The sequence below is a fragment of the Bombus pyrosoma genome, linkage group LG4 (assembly GCF_014825855.1).
Source record: "Bombus pyrosoma isolate SC7728 linkage group LG4, ASM1482585v1, whole genome shotgun sequence".
NCBI classification, from domain to species: Eukaryota; Metazoa; Arthropoda; class Insecta; order Hymenoptera; family Apidae; genus Bombus; species Bombus pyrosoma.
This window is the reverse complement of record NC_057773.1, coordinates 8,217,925-8,240,887: the sequence shown is the minus strand read 5'-3', so window position 1 is coordinate 8,240,887 and position 22,963 is coordinate 8,217,925. Positions and strand designations below refer to the sequence as shown.

The 22,963-nt window shown below is 29.4% G+C and overlaps 3 protein-coding genes and 1 long non-coding RNA gene across 13 annotated transcripts; 2 read left to right on the top strand and 2 right to left on the bottom strand.

The window, feature by feature from the left end:
* Nucleotides 1-30: 30 nt before the first annotated feature.
* On the bottom strand, nt 31-1,703 carry LOC122566704. Of its 5 annotated transcripts, XM_043724348.1 has the most exons (3): nt 1,570-1,703; nt 453-1,110; nt 31-224 (listed from the first exon to the last, which is right to left on the bottom strand). In XM_043724348.1, the coding sequence occupies exons 1-2, from the start codon at nt 1,685-1,687 to the stop codon at nt 473-475; spliced, it is 756 nt and encodes a 251-aa protein (XP_043580283.1). In that variant the 5' UTR covers nt 1,688-1,703; the 3' UTR covers nt 31-224; nt 453-472. The 5 variants fall into 5 exon arrangements, with proteins under 5 accessions (XP_043580283.1, XP_043580281.1, XP_043580285.1 ...); XM_043724346.1 differs by having other exon boundaries at nt 31-1,110; XM_043724350.1 differs by having other exon boundaries at nt 31-966.
* A 198-nt stretch (nt 1,704-1,901) lies between these two features.
* On the top strand, nt 1,902-6,004 carry LOC122566706 (ubiquitin-conjugating enzyme E2-17 kDa). Its single transcript, XM_043724353.1, has 6 exons — nt 1,902-2,078; nt 3,965-4,028; nt 4,355-4,386; nt 4,925-5,002; nt 5,081-5,186; nt 5,302-6,004. Exons 1-6 carry the CDS (start codon nt 2,055-2,057, stop codon nt 5,439-5,441), a joined length of 444 nt encoding a protein of 147 aa, XP_043580288.1. The 5' UTR covers nt 1,902-2,054; the 3' UTR covers nt 5,442-6,004.
* Nucleotides 5,461-13,079, bottom strand: LOC122566708. 2 transcript variants are annotated; one of them, XR_006316605.1, is made up of 2 exons: nt 10,964-13,079; nt 5,461-10,892 (listed from the first exon to the last, which is right to left on the bottom strand). It is a non-coding gene; the product is annotated as an uncharacterized LOC122566708 (long non-coding RNA). The 2 variants fall into 2 exon arrangements; XR_006316604.1 differs by having other exon boundaries at nt 12,553-13,079.
* LOC122566703 (progestin and adipoQ receptor family member 3) lies at nt 6,143-22,413 on the top strand. Of its 5 annotated transcripts, none has more exons than XR_006316601.1 (8): nt 6,143-10,835; nt 13,677-13,845; nt 17,083-17,267; nt 17,668-17,824; nt 17,947-18,099; nt 18,588-18,867; nt 21,061-21,296; nt 21,573-22,413. XR_006316601.1 is itself a non-coding variant. In XM_043724344.1 (8 exons), exons 2-7 carry the CDS (start codon nt 13,702-13,704, stop codon nt 20,382-20,384), a joined length of 1,062 nt encoding a protein of 353 aa, XP_043580279.1. In that variant the 5' UTR covers nt 6,143-10,835; nt 13,677-13,701; the 3' UTR covers nt 20,385-20,409; nt 21,061-21,194. The 5 variants fall into 5 exon arrangements, 3 of the variants coding, with proteins under 3 accessions (XP_043580279.1, XP_043580278.1, XP_043580280.1); XR_006316602.1 differs by lacking the exons at nt 21,061-21,296; nt 21,573-22,413 and adding exons at nt 19,842-20,104; nt 20,242-20,383; XM_043724344.1 differs by lacking the exon at nt 21,573-22,413 and adding an exon at nt 20,242-20,409 and having other exon boundaries at nt 21,061-21,194.
* The last annotated feature ends 550 nt before the right edge of the window (nt 22,414-22,963 follow it).

Genomic DNA, 22,963 nt, shown 5'->3' with positions numbered 1-22,963 from the left:
ATCGTGATATAAACCACGTGTTAAGCGTCTTCGATCAGTTAAAAATAAACCTAATGAGAAAGATTCCGAACGACCTTGTAGTTATAAGGACTTGCGCAATCTGATATATACTTTTTATACGTATACGTATATTGTACGTATATAAATTTCTAAATATGGGATAATTCCTAGAAGTTAATCTCCGAGTTTTTGATTCATATATATGCATATTAATTTTTAGGATCCTATAAAACATATAGCGTAATTTATAATATGAAATAATTTCATTGTAGTTCTTGAAACTAGATAAATTTTTCATAATATAAAAATTTCTACCGAAATTCGACAAATTTTATGTATTTTTAAAGAAAATATGGAACATTAAAAGTAAATAAAACCAAAGTATTTAAAAAAATATAACCTAATAAAAGTTTATATTTCAGTCTTTTATCGGAAATTTATAAATTATTTACAACTCGTTGTAAAGTTCATTCTACAATTTGCATCCAACACTGACACAACAGCATTTAACACCTTTAGTTCCTACTAATGAACGAGGTGGATACTTCGAAGATGGATGTTTTTTCTTTTGTGATTCGATCACTATATTTCGCGGTATTAAAATGTCATTCCATGGAATCTCAACATCGTCAGTAACGCAAGCTTCTTCCTGCACCGGCTGTATATCCATTGGCTTCTCGAGTACAAGATCACTCCATGGAATTTCTAGTGTAGAATCACAGCTATCGGGACTGTATTGTTTTGATGGTAAGGTTTCCGTAATAATCAAATCTTTCCATGGTAAAAGCATAGTTCCCAGAGATTCTGTTTCCACTGGTTCTTTGTCAACATCTGTATCATCCGTTTGTCCATTACGATCGTTCAAAGGAGTTAACGAAACTTCTTGACGAATTTTCATGCCGGCTGCTGGTAACGCGATATCCTTCCATGGCAATTCGATTTTCGAATCACACAATATAGACACATCTGAAAATTCTTTGCGTAAGTCCCTTAAATACGGTTCATGCCACATTTCTTCCTCTGGATTATATACGAATGTTTGTCTCTTCCTTTTGCATTGATCTCTCCGTTGTTGTCTGTGCAACTTTTGTTGAACGCATGTACAGCCTGCTATTTTCCTTTTATTGTCAGTCATAATAATAGGATATTGTGAAATATACGTATTTCACATTCAATAATATTAAGATGTGTATTGATATTTCGATGTGACTTGTTAATTTATTTATCTTATCTAACCTAGTGTTATAATTGGGATCAACGTAGTTTGTTTTGTTTTGCCATATATATCATTATTAATTAGGTATATATATGTACGTAGTAAGAAAAATGTTTTCTTGGAACAGGTGATGTCATACTTAGATAAGCATACAAAGTGTATAATTTATATAGTAATAACAATTTTTCCCCCATTTACCTCCTTTGTATTTCGGTTTAATTGTTCCGAAATATAGATTTAATTATTTTAGGTTAGTTACTATACTTCCTTTAAAGAAAGGAAACGGCCTAATGTGATGAATAAGATGTATTTCAAATTTATATGATCATTGTTAAACTGATGTAAATACTTACAATTAGTATCAGAGTCAATGTATATATGCACATATATAGTACAATATGTACAATACATATATACTAAAAGCAGAATTCGTTTAATCACGCGGATTGGCCAATCATTTGTACCTCTCATCACGACATCTACCGAGAAATGATAGTATAATGTTAAAAATCCACTAGTTGCCGATAAAAGGAAATCCGTGAAGTCTCTGGCTTAATTTCACAATAAAAGGTGTAAAAGAAAACATAATAATATTATTTTATATTAAAATGTTTCCATTATAAAATTTATCTGTTAAAATAATCACAAGTACAATCACAAATACTTTGGTTAAATATGGAGGAGAAGGTGCAGAAATAGTTGACGGATACTGATTTGACCAACGCGGTAAGGCTACGTTTAGAAGGCAGCCATCTTGCAATCCCTAATCAAAGATCTTCGGCTAGCGGCTATCGCTGTCTGATTTTCAGCCGGTTAATATCAACACACAGTTCAACAAATGGCTTTAAAACGAATTAATAAGGTACGTGAATGATCAGAGGTGTTCGTATTGTACAAAGACAATCGGGTGTTGATGTGATGTGTGTCGAATGCGGTTGAACGCCCTTAACGATTTTGCAGTGAAGCAATGTGAGCCAGCATTGAAAATCATGTTGGCTTTTCCCCTTTTTTTGCATTCTTCGGTTGTGCTTTGATTTACTTGCATACCCGTTTATTTCGACATAGTGCATTACGCACGTTGCACAGTGCCACTTTGTGCCAGTGGACGTAGCTACGGTGACAGTGAAAATCTGAAAAAATTTTAAGTGGCTAGCCGATAAATTGCCGGAAGTAACGTAAAACCGTGCATTACATACATCTATGTATACATATATGTTTACTCATATATACATATATGCATGAAACTATAGATAACTTAGAAATTATGAAAATTTCATTAGAGCATTCATATTCCATTTGTGGATAGAAATAGCATTAGAAATTTTCTAAGTGATCCATCACTTATTTGTACCATAGCTCAATATAATTTTCACCATGTGACTGTAGCACACATTAGTTGGGTAAAGTAAATCATTTAGGGATTGATATACTTTTCATAATGCCTACCGACAACTTGACTTGTCAGTCATTATAATATTTTTTAACCGAACCATTATTCACAGTGGCAGGACAAAAAATAGAAAGTTCTGGATGCATTATTCTATGAGTAATCATATAATATACTATAATCATAATGAGTAATCGTACTAAGTACAAAGTGATATGTCATTTATCTTCTTAGCTTTGATTCTGTAACCATATGCTTATTACGAGTATTTGTGTAACAAGTACTTCAGGTATTTAAATCCATAGTTGTACTCTGTTTTATCACATCATTAAGTAGTATTCATTTGAATTAATCCTCCTAATTATTATAAGTTCACTATAACTTTCTGGCTATATTTTAATATCTGTATTGATACTTTACATTATTTTATCTTATATTATAATACTACTATTATAGTATCTTTGGATGATAATCTTGTGTATAAAGAAGTTGAAGTTTTTCAAAGTATGTGATATAAATAATTAAATTATACTGTATATTTATGGATTTGTATATTATATAAAATCTTCTAATTTATTTGATTCTTATAATATGTACAGGTATACAGGGTGTTTCATTTTTATCTAATCAAGTAATGTCACTATATTCTATGATTAAAAATAAGAAAAAGAATGTTATATAAACATAGAATTGTACATATTTTATTACAAAGTTATAATAAAGATGCCAAATTTATAAATGACTGAATTCTCTTTGTTGGTTAATCTGAATTCTTATGGTTGACCATGTTTATTAAAGTTCTTGTTCAAAGTTTTGTCTGTTCTTGTAAATATTAAATTGACCTATGAGGTTGTTCCATACAAAATCAAACGAGAAACCAGTTATTTATAATTTTGGTATCTTTGTTATAACATTATAATTGAGCATTTATAACTATGTTTATATAACATTTTTGTCTTATTTTTAATCATAGAACGTGCTGACACCATTTGGCAGCATAAAAATGAAACATCCTGTATACATGTATGTGAGAATGTTCTAGAATACTTTGTTTACACATGTTTCACATATAATCTATACATCTATAGATATATATATCGTAAAACTTAAAATTTCATCATGCACTGTATGAAGATTATGTTATTAGTAGAATGTATTATTTTCCAAAAAAATTAGTTTAAAAAATAACAAATTCTTCACCATGGAAACATAGAATAAGTAGAACAAGTTATATATTAGAAATATGAATTATTATATATAAAATACGAATTATTTGTAATTATAACTTCATTTATATTTTATGCACATATTCCTCAGAGAAACTCTTTATTTATGTTACTAAAATTTGTTGGTATATTTAGGAACTTCAGGACCTTGGTAGAGATCCACCTGCGCAATGCTCCGCTGGCCCTGTGGGAGACGATTGTAAGTTCTTTGAAAGTATTTGTTTCTGCATGTGATTCAACTAGAAATTGGCAAATCATAATTTGCCTGCATCACTAGTATAAATGGTATCATACATTATGTGAAAACACATTATTGCATTTGTTTTTATAAAAAATATATATTAATTATTATCAAAGGTAACTGAAATTATTTTTTCATTACTTTTGCTCATTTTTACAAACTATATAATTTTTTGATGTTGCTATAATTATATATTAATTGTTCTTTAATTTTTATGATGATCAATTATGATTTGTAGTTGTATGAACTGTAATTTCTATATCTAATCGTGTAATTGCTTTCAGTATTCCATTGGCAAGCAACTATTATGGGACCAGTAAGTATATAATGATCTTAATATTATTTCTGAATTAATTAGATTAATATTTATTAACTTAAAAATACATACTCTCTTAGAATTATTAATGAACATATAAATATAATTTGTGAGTATTATTTTCAAGTATCTTCGCTTTCACTCTGATAGTTAAAGGTAACTTATAAAATAATGAAACTCATATTATGCTACTTATGACTAATAATTCTACTTAAAAAATAAAACCTAATGCATGTTATCTTTACTATGATGTTTCAACAAGATTTTATGAATCACTTCTAATTCTGTTAAGTCATATAATCCTATTATGATATGATAGTTGTATAATATACTTATTATTTGGTTTTTGCATTTAGAATGATTATGTTTACTACTTTTTATTAATATTAATATTGCAAAATAATTCATAATTTAACTTTATTAAAAATAATTTCAATAAAATCTTTTATTATGAATATAAATAAAAGCTACACTATATATGTTCAAAATATTTACAATTAAATATTATCACATAATTAGGAGTAAATATTATTTTCAGCCTGACAGTCCATACCAAGGAGGAGTGTTTTTCCTTACAATTCATTTTCCCACAGATTATCCATTCAAACCACCTAAGGTATGTTAATTACTTTTTCAATAACTCCTTCCATAACAATATACAAGAGGCATATTAATTCCTTATGTATATATGCAGGTTGCTTTTACAACCAGAATTTATCATCCAAATATCAACAGTAATGGAAGTATTTGTTTGGATATTTTAAGATCGCAATGGTCTCCAGCACTTACCATATCAAAGGGTGTGTACAAACTTTTGAACGCAATGTGAACATAAAGCTAATGAAATAAAATTTTTATGAAACCTACAGTTTTAAGATAGTCTTTGAAAGAAAAAATTCTCTGTTGCTTTTTTAGTCTTACTATCAATATGCTCCTTGCTCTGCGATCCAAATCCAGATGACCCGCTGGTACCAGAGATAGCAAGGTTATATAAAACTGACAGGGAGAAGTACAATGAATTGGCACGTGAATGGACGCGCAAGTATGCCATGTGATGCGCCAATCTCCGTTGACTCCAACATCCAAAAGCCACCAACAAGCAGCCCCAGCCTATTGCCACTTATGCATCAGCACCGATTGAAATTAGCTATGGCTCGTCTACCTTAAAACTTAAGCCAATACTCGGGCTCGAAGAATGCTCAGACAAATGTGATCAAACTGAAGTTCCCTTCGTCCCGAGAGGCCTGCGAATATTGAGACGTTGCCACAATGGCAATTGAGGCAATTTAAAAGGTGGTCACATAACATTATATATATATATATATAAATCAGGAAAAAAAGAAACATGTCCGCTTTGATTTTCATAAATAAAAATGGAAGTAAAATATAGGAGAGTGAAAGTAGGATTTGTATTTGAATTTAATAGTTTAATTTTTAATTATTGTGCTTATAATATCGTAACATTATATACCTACTTTCTCAGTGAAATGAAAACCTTGAACTGACAGTACACCGATTGTTAGTTTTAACGCAGGTGAGCAATGTTTGCCCGTCCCTTGGAACGATACGGTCACTTTTTTGTAAGACTGGGCTATATATAAATACTACTGAAACTATACCTGTATGTTTTGTTCAATTATTAAAATTCCTTACCTATCTAACAAATTCTACGAGTAACTCGAAATTTATGGTTTGGTTCCTGTGTGTGTGTAGCAATTTAATTATGCATATCGTTAATCGATAAATTGGACTATACATTTTGAAATAATTCAACATATGCAAAATAAAAAAGTTTTGGTGACTTAACTGACCGCGACATAAGTACCTGCCGTTCATGGGCCCGTGCGATATTAATATCAATCAAAGGCATTCACGATTTCTTATGACGTGAAATTGACGTCGTTTGGCTTTATTTAGGAATAAAAAATGTAGTTATCGATGTCACTATTTATCGATAAATGATGAAAGCGAAATACGTTTTATTTGAATTCTTACCTAAAATATATTACGAAATAATTAAGAAATGTTTTAATGAGCCCTAGAGCTTAACAATGGATTTGTAAAATCCTATGAATTCATTTCATAATAGTGCGTTATTATAATTATCAGTAAAGTCATGCGTCGTACCTTGCGAATTAAAAATTCGCCCGTCGCTATGTTTTACTCTCGAATCAATGCGTTTATTATTGTTTTGCGTGTAAATTTTTCTTTAAGCGATAATTTTTTATTATTATTTAGTATTTGTCTTAAGCTTCCTTTTCATCCACAATATAAGTATACGTACCTTCTCTCTCACACTTTCTCTTTCTCTCTTTCTTCTCTCTCTCACGTCCTATTATTATATTACAAACTCTTATACCGTACGAGAAAAATAACCGTTAAATAGATCTTAATTCCCTCAAGTACTCACGATATGTTTTCGATAGTTACATATTTTCCTATATATTGTGGCTGCAAAGGATTCCAATAAGATATCAAATTGTTTCTAAAATCCATTTAACGCAATTTTTACAAGAAGAAAAGGACGTGTTGTCATTCAACATGTTTATTGTTAGTTTGTTCAAATTAATCTAGGAACAATGCACCTTTCGTTGGTGCTACCAGTGTTTCGGCTTTTAATCATAGAAAACGAATACAATCCGAAATATCGTAAAGATGGTCACTTAACTAGAAAGTAAGTAAACGATTTTGTCTTGCGAACAGTGTAAAGTGCGTTAACGAGCAAGTCTTGAATGTAATCGGTGCTTAAAATATGGCAAGCTCGCGGAGCAAGTACGAAGCCTAGAAAAGACAAATCGATTAGTATGTAATATGGTATATCACTTGTTAATGTCGATTTTGTCTCATACGAACGTCTACTACTGTAATTTAATTACAAAAATGCGCGGCAAATCAGGTATTTAAATATTTGCCTCGGAAAGTGGATCATCGTTCATCTCTATTAGAAGGAAAACTACTCATGTGTAATTAATTATTATTATCACATCTCATGTGTAATTATTATTATACATATTATAATTAATTATTATTATTTTAGCATTAGCCCTTTATATAATAAATTTCACATGATGATAAGGTATAATCATTCTAATCACTTATAACCATAATTATCGGCTATAAAAAAAATTGTTTTGTTATTTTCGTTCTGTTCCAAATTCTATATAAACCTACATTCTACATATTACTGATATTGTTTTTTCTTTGCATATTTAAAATCTGTAATATACTCCATGATCTAATTTAGATTTCGCAAAATCGACAATTTAATGCTTCTCAAATAAGAGTTCCTTATTAATTTTAAATAAAATCCGTTACGCATTTAAAAAGAAAAGAAGGTATATTGTAAATATTTGGGAATTATTTTTCTTAGTTTTCGAACTCCCAGGATAAAAAGAATTTTCAGAAATAGAACTGGTGTAGCTGATTGATCCAAAGTTTCGCCACCGTATAGGACACAGAATCAATGTGTGACAAAATTGGAACAAATAAAGGACCTTTGTATAATCAGACTTGGAGGTAGCAGATGTCTTTGTCAGACTTTCACAATGAACGGGCTCCGTTCGTATACGTTGTAGGATCTTTAGATATGCTGAAAAAACTACGAAACGGTGAAAGTGGCAATGCTTTCCCCCTTTTGCCCTGGCTGTTCTTGACCGTAGTGTTAGCAGAAACCTGCTAAAGCAATGTAGTTAATGATAGAGATAAGAATATCTTTGCCCGATCAACAAGATTCTTTGAAAAAAAAACTCGATAGAAACACGAATTCAGCTAAAATTCACCAATTGCAAATCATGTTTAATCACTTTTTTCGAGTTAGTAGTCTAGTTGATGTTACAGTACGAATGTTTTGGAGAATTTTGAAATTAATTCAGCTACAATGCCAGTTACAATGATTAAAAATCAAATTAGTGATGATGTAGATAATAGAATTAATAATATCGAACGATAATATCAGTTCATTAATAAACGAAATAAGTCGAATGCGAATTCACTTCTTTTACTTATTGAAAATTAATTCCATCGAAAGTTATTCCTGTGATGATTTTTGAAAATATAGAATGCAATAGAAATTGAAAGTTTGAAAGAAACGGAAGAAATTTAGTTTTTATCGCGAAAGTTAAATAATATACATAGGAATATTTATAGAAAATATTTAAAGAAGCTTCGAAAAACATTTTACAGATATATGATCATTGCAAAAATAATATTTATTGTGCAGTATATGTATTGCCAAAATATATACATCGCAGTTAAAATTTGAGAATGAAAATTTAAGCGATTTATAAATCTGTTATCAAACATCATCCTATAATTTCAATGTGTACTATACATATTTTTTCTTCAGTCACGTAGAATGTGGATTTATGAATTAGTAATAAGTAATTTCAGCAAATAAAAAATCGATTGATAATCAAAATTTCCGTATTAATATTTGTATATTCGTTACTGACGCATAATACTTTTTATTTATTATAATTATAATTATATTTTTAGCATCATTATAATATATAAAGAATTTATGGAACGCGTCTTCTATACAATTAATTCTCTCGTTTGCACGAAATAAAATATTCTGTACATATGTATGTAGGTCATCAATAGCAGTGTAACCTACTTACATTATTTAGTCACCGAAACACAGTCATCTTTATGATTTTTCCAAAGTCTTACATTTTATCAATAAATGTCAATAAATCTCTGAATTTTAATATTTACATTATAATAACGATATAATAGGTATCTTCTTGATGCATGGAGAATGTACTCTTTATCTTAGATCATACATTAAGAAGAATAGAAAGTTTGAGAAAACGAACTTATACCTGATCCAATAATATTCATATCTAAGTGTTCTGTTAAGATATGTATGTTAATAGATTTACACTTGTTGCTAATCAGTTTCTATTCTTTCAAAATGTTTTTCTCACGCACATGACCTTTAAAAATATTCATGACACGGCAATGTTCAATAACACATATCTCTCAACTAGTAATTTTAATTTAATAATTTTATGTAAAAAATGTAAAAAGACAAATGTTTAAATAAAATTCGCAAAAATTTTGAAATATATACAAGCGATAAAACAATAGCAATTGGAAGGCAGAAACATTTTGAGAAAGTTGAAATAATTTAATAATATATATTTGAATTAAGAATGTTGGTTTTATAATTTAACACTTCGTTTTTAGTCGTCAAGTGACACAACAGCCAGAAAATCAAAATATGGACCAGTTATATTTTAAAATATTCTTCTATGTCGTCTGTAACTTTGCTACGATCTTCGAATTTTTATATTTCAATTTTGCCCTCATATTAGTCAAAAAAAGAATTTGTAATGTTTCAAGAAGACGTTTAACATACCGTTGAAACGAGGAAGTACACATGAGACATTTTTCATAGTTTGGCCAGACTGTAAAGATATCCTTTTTCATAAGAAAAATATAATCGAGACGAAAATGACGAAAAGAACGTAGCAGAGTCAGGTACATATATATACTAATATGTATATTATCAAGAATACCAACGATAATATAATTGAGCATAAAATGACTCTTATCAATATTTAGGCATCTGGGGTTCATATATTTGTTTATAACAGCATTGCTAAATTCTAAAAAATTTCTTTTTGATATATCAAAACATTTATTCCAACTAATAAAAACACACATTTTATCTGTTGCGCACAGTTTTTTGCATCACAAGCGATAAACCAAGTAACGTCGAAATTTAACATGAAATATATGAAACACTTCGCGTTAATCAATATAATCTGATTTTACATTAAATCAAGTAATAAGCAAGTTACATTAATTCTACATAAAACATATGTGTACGCTATACATTTTACATATTTAGAATATGTATAATTAATATGTATATATTTAAATTCTGACGTTCTTTATTTTACTGCTTAATATGCAAAAAGCTGCGTTAAATAAATAAAATTTACGTTTCTACTAATTACAATAAGTCTTTTAATATACTAAAAAACAATTAATTGAATAATGTTGCTGTAAACAAATATATATATATATAGGACAATAATCTTGCGAATACCGTGGTATTCGAATGTTCATGCGTGTTACTGTATGCGTAAGCAGAAAAGTAAGATTGGCACGAAGAGACGAAGTGAAAATAAAAACTCGAGTCCATCGCTAGTCTGTAGTACGAGAACGTGTTTCGATCTATCGAGCGGCGCTTTGGACCGTCTGGTTACGGTGCGGTTTGTTCAGTGTCAGTGGTGTTCTCGGCACGCTCGGCGATCGAGGTTGAGAATAAGGTGACTTCGCTGCTGGTGGATACACGACCGTGAGAAGAATGTGCCGATAGATCGACAATCGGCCGACTTCCTGCACCCGCCGCGACCTTTTCAAAACGTTGATTGCGATCGCTCAATAAACGCGTATCGCGAGGGCTTCACAATCAGACGACAAGCCGCAGCCAAGTGGTACGTAGCATTAAAAGTAACGATAGTCAGACACGTTGTTCGCGATCATTGCCAGAGCTTAACAAAGAGAGGACGTTTTAAATCATTTCAAAGTGGTATATATCACGCTGGTATTGCAATTAGCGTACATATTCGAGCTGCGGTGTCGCGTTCACTCGTCGAGAACACGCTTTATGTTTACGAACAAACGCGTGCATTCATCCAACGACTGATTCTTCACTGAGAGTTTTCACTAACAAATTACATTGTGTTACATGACCGGGCGTAATGTGACAACGTAAACGAGCCATATTTTCTACGTCGTCGTGGTATTCGTTGCCAGCTTTGCAAAGAGCATTATACTTTCGAGTTAACAAGAGATGAATACCGAAACGAATATTTGAAATATTGGTAAAAATCATAAATATCGTCACGTGTATTTTTTCCTTTTTATAAAATATTTCGTTCTCTTCGTAAGCAATTATTTGACAAACTCTGCATTAATTGAATATAGATATATTCTTTTTAACGTTTTTATATGTTGTTCATTATAAAATAACGATAAATAAATATTTTAGTTTCGGTTAGAATATATACACGTAGCGGTTGGTTGATTGTTATCAATGTAGATGAACGAAATTAAGATTACTATGTAAGAATCTTAATTTCTTGGGCGTATATTAATTTTAATTATGAATTGTGCGGATTAAAAATTGAATTAAGCGGAAAACTACTCGACCTTTTGCACCTTATACATTCTGGTTTTTATTTAAGTATGAAGATAATGTTTGAGGATATTGAGGCGTGTATCTAACATGAAATTAAATATGCATGATGATTACTTTTGTTTAAGTGGTTTAAGTGTTGAATGAGAAACTATGATTTAACATATCCGTTCGTTTAAATTTGACTTTTAAATACCAGAACTTTTAGATATATATTTTGTACTTTTAAATCTAACTTTATTCGTGTGGCATACTAAATCTACTTATTAACATAAATTTACTTATTAACATATCATATGGCAATACGATATAAAGTTCATAAAGAGAAAGTGTATTAGGAAGAACAAGCTATTTGAAAGATTGAGAATCTAAAGACAGAGAATCTAAAAGTTTACCTAAATCGAATAAAATAAAAAGTACTATTGCGTATAATATTAAATTCATAAATTTATCGTTAAACTTTATTTTACTAATTTCCACGCACTCTAATGTATTTCAAACGGATATTATAACACGGACGAAAGAAGATTGACATTTTTTCATTGTCACTTACGCATATATTCCACGATAAATAAAGAAAATTAATAAAAAAACAAAGAAAATAAATAAAATAACGAGTATGATATATAATAAAATCTATAGAAGAAAATATCTTAATACAGAATTACCAACTATAGCACTCATCTGAAAACGGAAGCGCAGAATAGACATTATTAACAGGTTCCACAGGGCGCATTCAACTTTCTCATAGATTAAACACGAAAGATTGCTCGGTACGCAAGAGAGAGTGAACAGATGTCTTGTAAATACACAAAATAACCAGACTATTGTAAACCATAGCTTCCCGGATATTCTTTACTAAACATGTTTCGAAAGTTTACGATTTAAGAGAATCGGCATTTATGTTGGAGGAAAAAAATTCGGTCGAATCGCGGTCACTTTCATGCATAATATACGTGTTCATTGAGAACGATTCGGCAAAAAATGAGACATTAAAAATGCAGCTCGTTTACCGTGGTTTGTAATTTTCTTGTTACATTGTTTCCATCTGGCGTTTGACAGCTTCCTTCTCGATGGCACAAATTTCTAGCTATATCCGTAGTGGCGGCAGATACAGAATAATTAAAAACTTAAAAACTTTGGACTTTTACGACATCTTTTTTCCTGACATCTCGTGTCGGTTTTGTAGAATCTTATTTTTTGCAAGGAATTCGCGTGTAAAAGGATAATCGCGTGCACGAGATTTTGTTCGATGAAGATTTCAAAACCGCCTCGAGACCAGTTGGAAACCTTCCTTCTGTGTCGTATGGTTGATATTAAAGCTACACGGATCGTCGTGACTGATAAAGAAGCATTGAAAATCACGAATGAATGCAATGAAACACGAATACATTAACGAGCATAATGAAATAAACGTTATATTTTGATGGCACTTCTATTCGGCTTAAAAAGTACCTCGAATGACTCTTTAACGAGAATTTAACACTGCACCATCCAATTGGATTTTTTATCCATACGTTGCAATTGTATATTCGTATTGAGAAAGCCGGTTGAGTATACTATAATTTTGTATTCAGTGTTTTATGATGATATTCACATTAAACTAAATTCAACATATTTGCATTGCACGTGTATATGCATGTAATTCATCCCATCAGCACGTGAAACATCATGTACATATTTGAAACTTAATTGACGTAAATAACGTTCTTGAGTGTCTAACGTGTCAGAGTGATAATTTTCTAACTAATTTAGAAATCTTCACAGCAGCTAAAAAATGTTTCAAACGTATAATAAACCTTCGGAATAAATTTAAAAAATAAACCAGTGCTATGAAAGTAGTCAATTCTCGTTTTAAGATAAACGAAGTAGATTAGGCTATATCATTTGCGTTTTAACAATTATGCCATTAACAACGAAGAAAAGATTAACTTATTGAAATTTGCTAATAATCTAACTTATTAACCCAAGTCAAGGCTAACGCGAACAAATCTATATCATCACGGCCATACACGTTTTAATTTGTAATGTGATTGTATTCACGAACATGCCTTATAAAATGAAGCTTATGTATCTTACGGTATCAATGCATCATGTTTGGTTAAAATTGTCGCTTAATCTTCTTTTCTATTTACAGACTAGAAGATAGCCGAATTTGTTCAATGATGAAATTATTAGCAGGCGTGGAAGAGGTGAGCGACCAAAGCGAGAAGCAGTCGAACAATGAGGAACTGCACAATAACAACCATGAAAAGCAACAAAAAACAGATGTCACGCAAGAAACGATGAAGCTGATTAACGGCGAGGTAAGCGCACGTTATTATAATTATTACTACTTGTATTTATTTATCGTTTATATTTATTCGTGGCAAATATATGTTTCGTTTTTCGAGATAAGATAATAGATTCCGACAATGAGTTATTTAAAACAATAAAAAATCGAGAGACCGAGGGACGATATCTTTTCTTTCTTGGCAAAATCTTCTGCAACTAAGTAGGTAATCAGTCGAAAGGATGCAATCGCATGTTTTGAGTTTTATTATTATATGTTTTAGGTTTAAGCTCGAAACAGAACGTTGTTTAACGTGAGATGAAGATAAAAATTTTGTATAATGTCAGTTATTTTCATCGGAAATAGAATAGAATAGTCATCGAAACGAAAATGGCCGAGATTTTTTGCGAAAAAACATCGCTCGTATTCCAGCCACAACTTTCACTTTGACTGGTCCGTAATTACTGTTAGATCACACAGTAGCGTATTCTACAATTGTGTTGTGCCTGGTATGCTCTATTTCTACTTGACGTACAAAACCTTCAGCTTTGCAAAACGTCGATATGCATTTCCGAGCATATAGGTTGTTCACCGACGTGTATGATTTTCCTTTAACGTGATTCCACACCTATCAAGGTTAACGATGAACTTTTAATACAAACAACGAATCACCGGGCAGTATCGACACTTTTTCTCTGCATGATTTTCGTTAAAATTGTTATCAAAAAATAAAAATTCTGGGTTTGGGAATAAAACGGACGATTGAAATTTTGTCGCCAAAGAAATCTTGCAACAAAATTAGTATCTACGAATATTTTGGCATTGGTCATTAGAACAAGGATCCTAGAAAAAGGTGATGAAATATTAGTCTATGGATGCATTCATGAAAAATTTAAAAGTGCAAACGTGTACAGAATACGCGTTATACGAAGAAATATGTAATATGTAAAATAATTGTTTATTAGGTAATATTTAATAAGTTAAACGTATCTTTATTTAGGTTTAATTCTTCCGTCTATGTTTATAAAAATATGAAATTGCATGAATATCCACAGTCTAGCGATTGTTTCATATCGCAGAAACGAAAAGATCAGTAATAACAGTAGAAAGTGAGACGTTATACCTGTATAATAATATTTCTTCAGATATTTATGGATTTTATATCTCTTTTGCTGTGAAATCATGTTCTGGTAATACGAGTTCGAGCAATGAAAAATCTACTGTAATTAATTTGACTGAAAGTGTTTGTTTTCACGGAAAGAGCTTTCGCTTCAATTGCAATTAGAAGATCAGTAATACCATGAAAAAATGAAAGAAACATCGATTTTTAAATATCTTAATTACGAAATGATCACAGGATATTGGCGATTTGAACTGTGTTTTTTTTTTTTGCATTTATTAATATGTTTATTATAGTGAAGGCTTAAGATTGTTTGAAAGTTCCGCGACACGTTGCAATCATCATGGTAAACAGATATAATACATACATAACTATACTAGTAGTGGATGAAGAAAATAGCAAGGCTGGTACCAAGTAGTACTAGAGCTACTATGCCGAAGTGAAAAATCGATTTCGCTAGTGAAAGATACAGGAAAGATAGAGAAGAAAGCCCGTAGTATAAACTTGACACACTGAGATGAAAGGCAAGTCCCGTTGTGGCCTACTTTACAGCTTTCGTATCTCAAGATAGCGACCAAATTTTGCTCTTATATCCTCAGATTGCCTATGATCCATTGTATGTGATATACTTAATTGCAATGAAAACTATCCATAGATATAGGTAGAAGGTCTAGAAATAGGTTGTTTACAAAGAAGATTCACAGAGAAACTCATCTGATTAAATTTTTAAGTTGTAAAAGAAATTCTGACATTGAATTGTCTTTTCATTCTGTTTAAATTAGCTATTGATGTTGTATAAGCTACCTGATTGAATTAACTGTTAATGATGCGCACATGCAGATATTATAAATGAATTATTAGAAGTATCTATATTATAGAGGAAATTCTGTCATTCGTCTGCATGTTTATGTTGGTTAAATCGGATATTTATAAATCACCAAACGATCTGGTTAAATCAGCTACTGATGATATACAAAGACAAAGATTTATCAATGAATTATTTCGTGCTTCGTCGCGAATATGATGTAAACGTTTGATATTTTGCTTAGATATAATGTAAATATTTTATGTAATATGGCTCTTTTTAACTAGTTTTTAGTTCACTAAGTTATATAATAAAAATGACTCAGATTAAAGGGTATTTAATAACGAAATAACAGATACTGTATTGCATAATATATATGTTAGTGCTATTCCAGCTCGGTACGAATTTCAGAGGCATAAAAGTATCTTCTTTTTATTCATAATGTGTTCATAACGTAGTATTTGTTTATAAATGTAGATATTTGTAGATTCTTATAGAACATGTTTTCATTATTATATGATCATACAAAAAGCTTCATCGTAAATTGCAGCTATAGGACATAAACCAATATAACGTAGAATTTTTTACTACTCTGATGTAACTTGGAAATAATAATAAATCTAAGCATTACACACATTTTATCTACAAAATTATGTAAAGTATTACCTAAGTGCAGTGATAAACTTTCACTCTAATTTGGTCCTAGCAACGTTGGGATTACTACAAATCGTATATATATATTTTCATATACATATAAATATTTACATCCATATTGACGCCACGTATATATTTATATTTACGTCAAAGTACGTTCCTTTTTATTAGTTTACATAGATGCATCTATTGTAAAAAAACCGCATCTACGGTACCGACGTTACATAATATTCTGTTGATATAGAAAAAAAGATATAAATAATGAATTTATTATCGTTACAAACTAGTGAAGTGTTAAGTTGACAGGAATAACTCACTTTTAATTAAAATGTTATAATCTTATTACTATTATTAATTACCATTGCATAAAGTATAAAATATACAAGTATAATACATGATATAACATTTTAAGATTGAAAAATGTTGGGTACATTTTGCTCTGAATTCTCTTTAGAATTTTTCGCCATTTCACCGAATTAATTATTCAATTAAAAAGCTACAACGCTACTTTCATCGTCCACATTTTAGTTAGCCTAACTTAATATTTAAAAATAAGAGTATCTAAAAGAACAAGATCTTTCAACATTACTAATAAAAAAAAACCTTGTTTTGTCAAGTTCTTGTGAAAAGATATTCCAACATAAATACAATTGTTAATAGAAGTACTTAGATGTAGTTGTAATTCCTTTCAGGTATACCGTAGGCTTTCCAGAAAGCTGGACGAGTCACCTGTAAAAGATAAAAAGATTACGCTTGACGATGAAGAGAAAATGAGACGTCTTCTTAATTATGAAGAAGCTCCTGAATATCTTCAACATAATCCTTATATTCTTCACGGATATCGAGGATATCTTACAACAAAATTATGTATCGAGAGGTTCGTACTTAACATTACTCGATATCAATATAATTTCTCGATACATATCAAACGTCAGAAATACTTCCGATAATGCAAGAGAACAATACATATTTTCGACAAAATCTCACGTTCAGTCGTACTTACATTTTTTAAATGATATGTAACTATTATTTGTAGGTATATATGTAATACGGAAGGTTAAAAACTCGAATTATACATTGTATAAGAATACATAATAAATAATTTGAAAGGATTTCTGAATCTTTTTCAATAATAAAAGTCTTTTTCTAAGGGTTGCTTATAATATTCGTCTGATAATTTTAATCTACAGTTAATCCGCGCTGTAAATAGAAAATAGATCATTACTTATGTCTTGAACGCATAAAAGCAATTTCGAAAAGGGGAATATTTATTTCAGTATATTCTGGTGGACAAATGAAACAGTAAACATATGGAGTCACATATTCGGATGGATGTTATTTTTCGGTCTGACTTTGTACGATCTTTGTCTACTAAATATTCACGCACCCTTTGGTGACAAAGTGATAGTAGCACTTCTACTGATCTGTTTCCAGGTAATATTCAGAAAATGTCTTTTTCAATTGTAACAATTCGAGTATTCACTATCACAAATTTACAAAAATAAATCGTTTAACATATGACAAATTAAGAAAGAGAACAAAATAAATTGTTTCAGGCGTGTATGATATTATCTTCGGTGTATCACACGTTTTCCTGCCGAAGTGAAAAAGATTATTGGTGTTTTCTATCATTTGACCTATTTGGCATTGCTTTGAGCCTTTTATCCATATACATGTCTGGAGTTTACTACGCTTTTTGGTGTCACAAGGTAAATAAATTACGCAATTATCATACAACTTCTAAATTATGTATCGTCAAAGGTAGTATTTAAAAGTTTAAATTGAAATCTAGATTTTAATCAAACATTGCGCACGTTAACTTCTTCTCTACTTAAACGATCGATAAGGTAATCGATATGACTGACTTGTGTTTAAGAAGTTTCGTGCTACGTGTATTATCGATTATTTATAACAACCGGTGAAAGTAAAATCTTTTTTAAACGAAAAAAGATATTATTCGATATAATATCAAAACAAAGCAAACATGTATAAAGTAAAAATAATAATGAAAGTACTAAGAATGTCATTAAATGAACATAATGGTTATTTTTATTTAATTAAATATTCTCGTATAACATTTATACTAGAATTTGTTAATATTAAAATGCAAATTAAATTAAAAAATAAAGGTTTCTTTCATGTAGAAGAAATTATTTATAATTGGCAAACAACCGTAAATATTTATTATTTCATGCAGGAGTTGCAGAGATTTTATTTGATAACGGTGTTGGCAATTTTTATATTTGCAATGATTCTGCAAATACCAAAATTGAATGTCAATGGAAATGTCAAGCTAGTCGTTTTTGTCGCTTGGGCAGCTTATGGAGTGCTGCCAACGCTGCATTGGAGTATTGCTATGGGTGGCATGGACAACCCGATCGTTAGAATGTTGCTTCCAAGGGTGCTAGGAATGTATGTTATTAGCGGTGTAGCGTTCGTTATTTATTTAAGCAAAATCCCGGAACGATTTTGTCCAGGTAATCAGTCATTTTTCATTTTCTAATCAAAATACTGAAATCAAATTAGATGCCTAATTTTTTGTTATAAAAGAACTTCTCTTGAAAATAATGAAATACTTATAATAAAAGACCCGCCTTATGTTATGTAACATTATAACTTTATTTTTAATAATATAGATTATTTCACTAACTTTAATTAACCATTGTTTTATTAGGTATTCAATCAATAAAATATAACACAATTAACAAAAATCCGAAATTCAGGTAGTAACGTTAGTTTGATCGTATGAATATTTAATACAATTTATCTGACGTCAATCGACGGATAATTTAAAATGAAGAGCGTTAAATTGAATAAACATGATATGGAGTACATTTCCTATTCAATCTATAATTTTATTTTCATTACATACACTGCCGATCATAAACCTCAGGTACATGCTACTACATGCAGCAGTTGCTAATGTTTAATACGAATCGAATGCTTTTCAGTGCTTTTACTTTCAAATTACTTTATTATAAAATTGTTATTTCATTCTCACATCATATATATATATATATATATATATATATATATATATAATATATATATAATATAAAATATAAATAATAATAATATAAAATACTAATTAAAATAAAATGTGTTAGAGTTTTCCAATAAATGTAAGCAATAGGTGTCAAAATACTTAGAGTGAAATTTGTATGAATATATTAGGTTTGTTATATGAAATTTTCCAAACTTCATTAGCGATGTAACGAGACATGATTATCATAATTATATTGAAAACTAATCCGAAAATCTATATAGAAGTTGGCACACAATTTATTGCAAACATATTGTATACAGCATGAGTAGTGGTACTAAATATATAATTAACATTAAATTAACATAAAAAACATTAAAAAAGTAAGTGACTGTTCAAATACTTTAATGACCTTTTTGAAGTGTATGCTTGCTATAAATATATCCTAATTCTTATATACATTTTCAGATTCGTTTCTAAATTTTCTAATATAATCATATAGTTATGTTTCATTACAATACTAGTGGAATTTTCAAAATATCTCGTATAACATACATAGTATATTGAGGAAATGTTTCTATAAATATTCAAATACTTTCGTGTATCAATGTACCCGCTGGAGTATTATAGGACTATATTATGTATTATATCCGAAAATATTGAACAACGTACGGATGGTGCAACAAATACTGCTACTACTATTTTCGCGAACCGTTGTATGACTAGCATTTGTACGTATTTCTTTCTGTTGGACACAAAAGAAACTTTCACAGATATAATTGAATATAAAACGATACGTGTATAAATAGCGAAATTTATTATTATTGTTGCGTGATTGATATATTATTAGAGTTTTATTTTGTTGAAGGGTGGGTAGATTATATTGGTTCGTCTCATCAGTGGTGGCATGCATTGGTAGTATTGGCTCTTTATTATTGGCACAATACTGGAATGCTATACGTGGAATACAGAATGAATCATGGCTGTCCAAGTAATATAAGATTATTATGACAGACGGACACTGACGATCATTCAGGTATAAAATACATATTTCACATAGGAATAACAACCAATTAAAAAAAAAATGAATTTTGTTGCTTACTTAAACTATAATTATATGTTTCATTTGTCCAAAAAAATATGTTATACATACTTAAACTATAATTCTATACTTTACAAATATAATCTTAAATTTGTTATATATTTTCCAAAAAATTAACCACTTTTGAATATCACATGGAAGATACATGATAAGTCTATATTTGTTAACTTTTTTGTTTTTAAAAAAGTATATTTAGTTCAAAAAACTAGGTCGTGCAAAAATATATTGTCTTTTGATATTAAATCTAACAATTTTTATATACAACCAGTAGAATAACTAATGTTGTGGCAATCAATATTTTTAAAATACTCAAGAATAGAGAGATGGCAAGAGCTCGTGTTTTATAACCAAATCGAATGAAAAGAACGATTTAGATAACATAGAACTGGTCGACATTGTATCGAATGTTAATATAACTTCTTTATAATGGATAAAACGCATGACTTATCAAGTTTCTTTTCTGGTAGCCTTCATTTGCAATTTTTAAGTTTCAATCTGATTGCTTCTTTTCCTTGTTTTATTTAACTACATTTATACGACTGTGAATTGTAATGATGATGTAACATGTATACGTAATTATTCCAGGCCATGGTTTTATTATGGAATGTGCTTGCGCTATGGAATTCAATGTTTGGTCGTCAGAGTATTACAACAAACTACCGTTTTACGCTATTGAGAGAAAGACAACTTGCGTAATCGTGAATCCATTGCAAGCATACCTTCATCGACAGGTGTTCTGATGTTGCAGTGCGTGAAATCTGTAAAATTTAGTTAAAACAACGTTAATACGGGTCCCTTCAAAGTATCTGAAACGTTCTAATGTTAGTCATTTTTATTTATGTTATATTTATAAATTTTAAATAGACGTACTGCATTTTCTTTTTATTATTTCAATTTTTATAACAGACATCTTTCTTAGACATTTATTTTATTCCCATGTGAGAAACATGCTTGCGCAATGCTTTTATTGCAATAATTATAATTTACAATAAAATGCAAGGTTGCAAGTATTAATTGATTATTTGTAATAATATGTAACTCATAAAGACGCAATGACGAAAAGTATTTTGTAATTGCAATTGGAAATTTATCCGCAGGTGGCAAAAGTTTCTAAGTTTGTACATAATTGACGCAATAGATATTTATTATTTAATCAAATAATAACATTAGAAGAACGTGAAGAAATTAAAAGAACTACTTCTGCAGTTGTATGTTATTAAATAACATTTGTAAAAATTGCATTGTATAATAGTAAGATAAAAGTAATATAGTAAAGTATACACATTGATTTGAACAGTGCCTGAAAACTTGTAAATAAAGAGTTGTAAATGAGATAAATGCGAAAGTTTTGTACAAAAAAGGAAATAAGAAAAAATTTAGTTATAAATTTGAACGTTTTGCTATATAAAAGATACTTGATTATTATATAAAAATTATTTAAATTCTGTTTTCAAACATCATATAAAAAGTTATACCTTGTTACTTCTATAATGACAATAATAATATGTTTTTCATTAGCTTAGATTTTTCATTAACTGATTCAGTAATTGTAATTCTCAGTTATAATATTATGACCACTAAAAATGAATCAATATATTTAGTTAAACATTACATATTAAATTATACAAAATACGTGGATTAAATATTTATACGATTAATGTCAGCTATAGACTTTGTCTTCACTTAAAACAGCTGTTAAAAGTGTTATTTTGCATAACTATTTGCAATATTTGTTTCAATACCTTGCACGGTTCAATACATATCAAAGAAAATTACGAATGTCGATTCTGTATCTATAAACAAAGTAGTTTAAACAATTACACTTTTATCAATTTTTTATATGATTTTATCTGAAGTAAGAATTACGTATTCTAACAAAGTATAATTGTAATAGAATGTTATTACTTCCAACTGTTAAATAAAATCGTTGCCTAATATTATATTGTTTATTATTTATTTTTTACTAATTTCAATAAATAATTAACTTTTTAATGTAATATAACAATGAATTATATTAAAGTATATCAAGTAAAATTCTTTTTTATAACAATTATTTTCTAAGCCATAAAAAAATATCTATAATATTGTTACAATATTATCGTACTTCCCCAAATTATTTGCTACGTATTTGCAACAGTAAAATGATGATTATATCATTTATTAAATTATAAAATAACTTCTTCAAATAAATTTTAATTTTCATAATATATTTTAATGAATGGAAAATAAAGAACAAAATGTAATTTGTATTGGAAACAAATTCATTATGTACATATATAAAATATAATAGAGGACTTATTTATTTTTAATTTATCATATAATATATTGAAATCAGTTGTATAAAATTATAAAAAATGACAAGAAAAGTAGCAAAAAATAAAATATTTAATATATTAAGAAAGTTATAAAGATTATATTCGTTATTTCTAGTATATAGGTCGAGGATTATTTCTGCTGGCATTTCACTTTCATGAATGTCGAAATCACG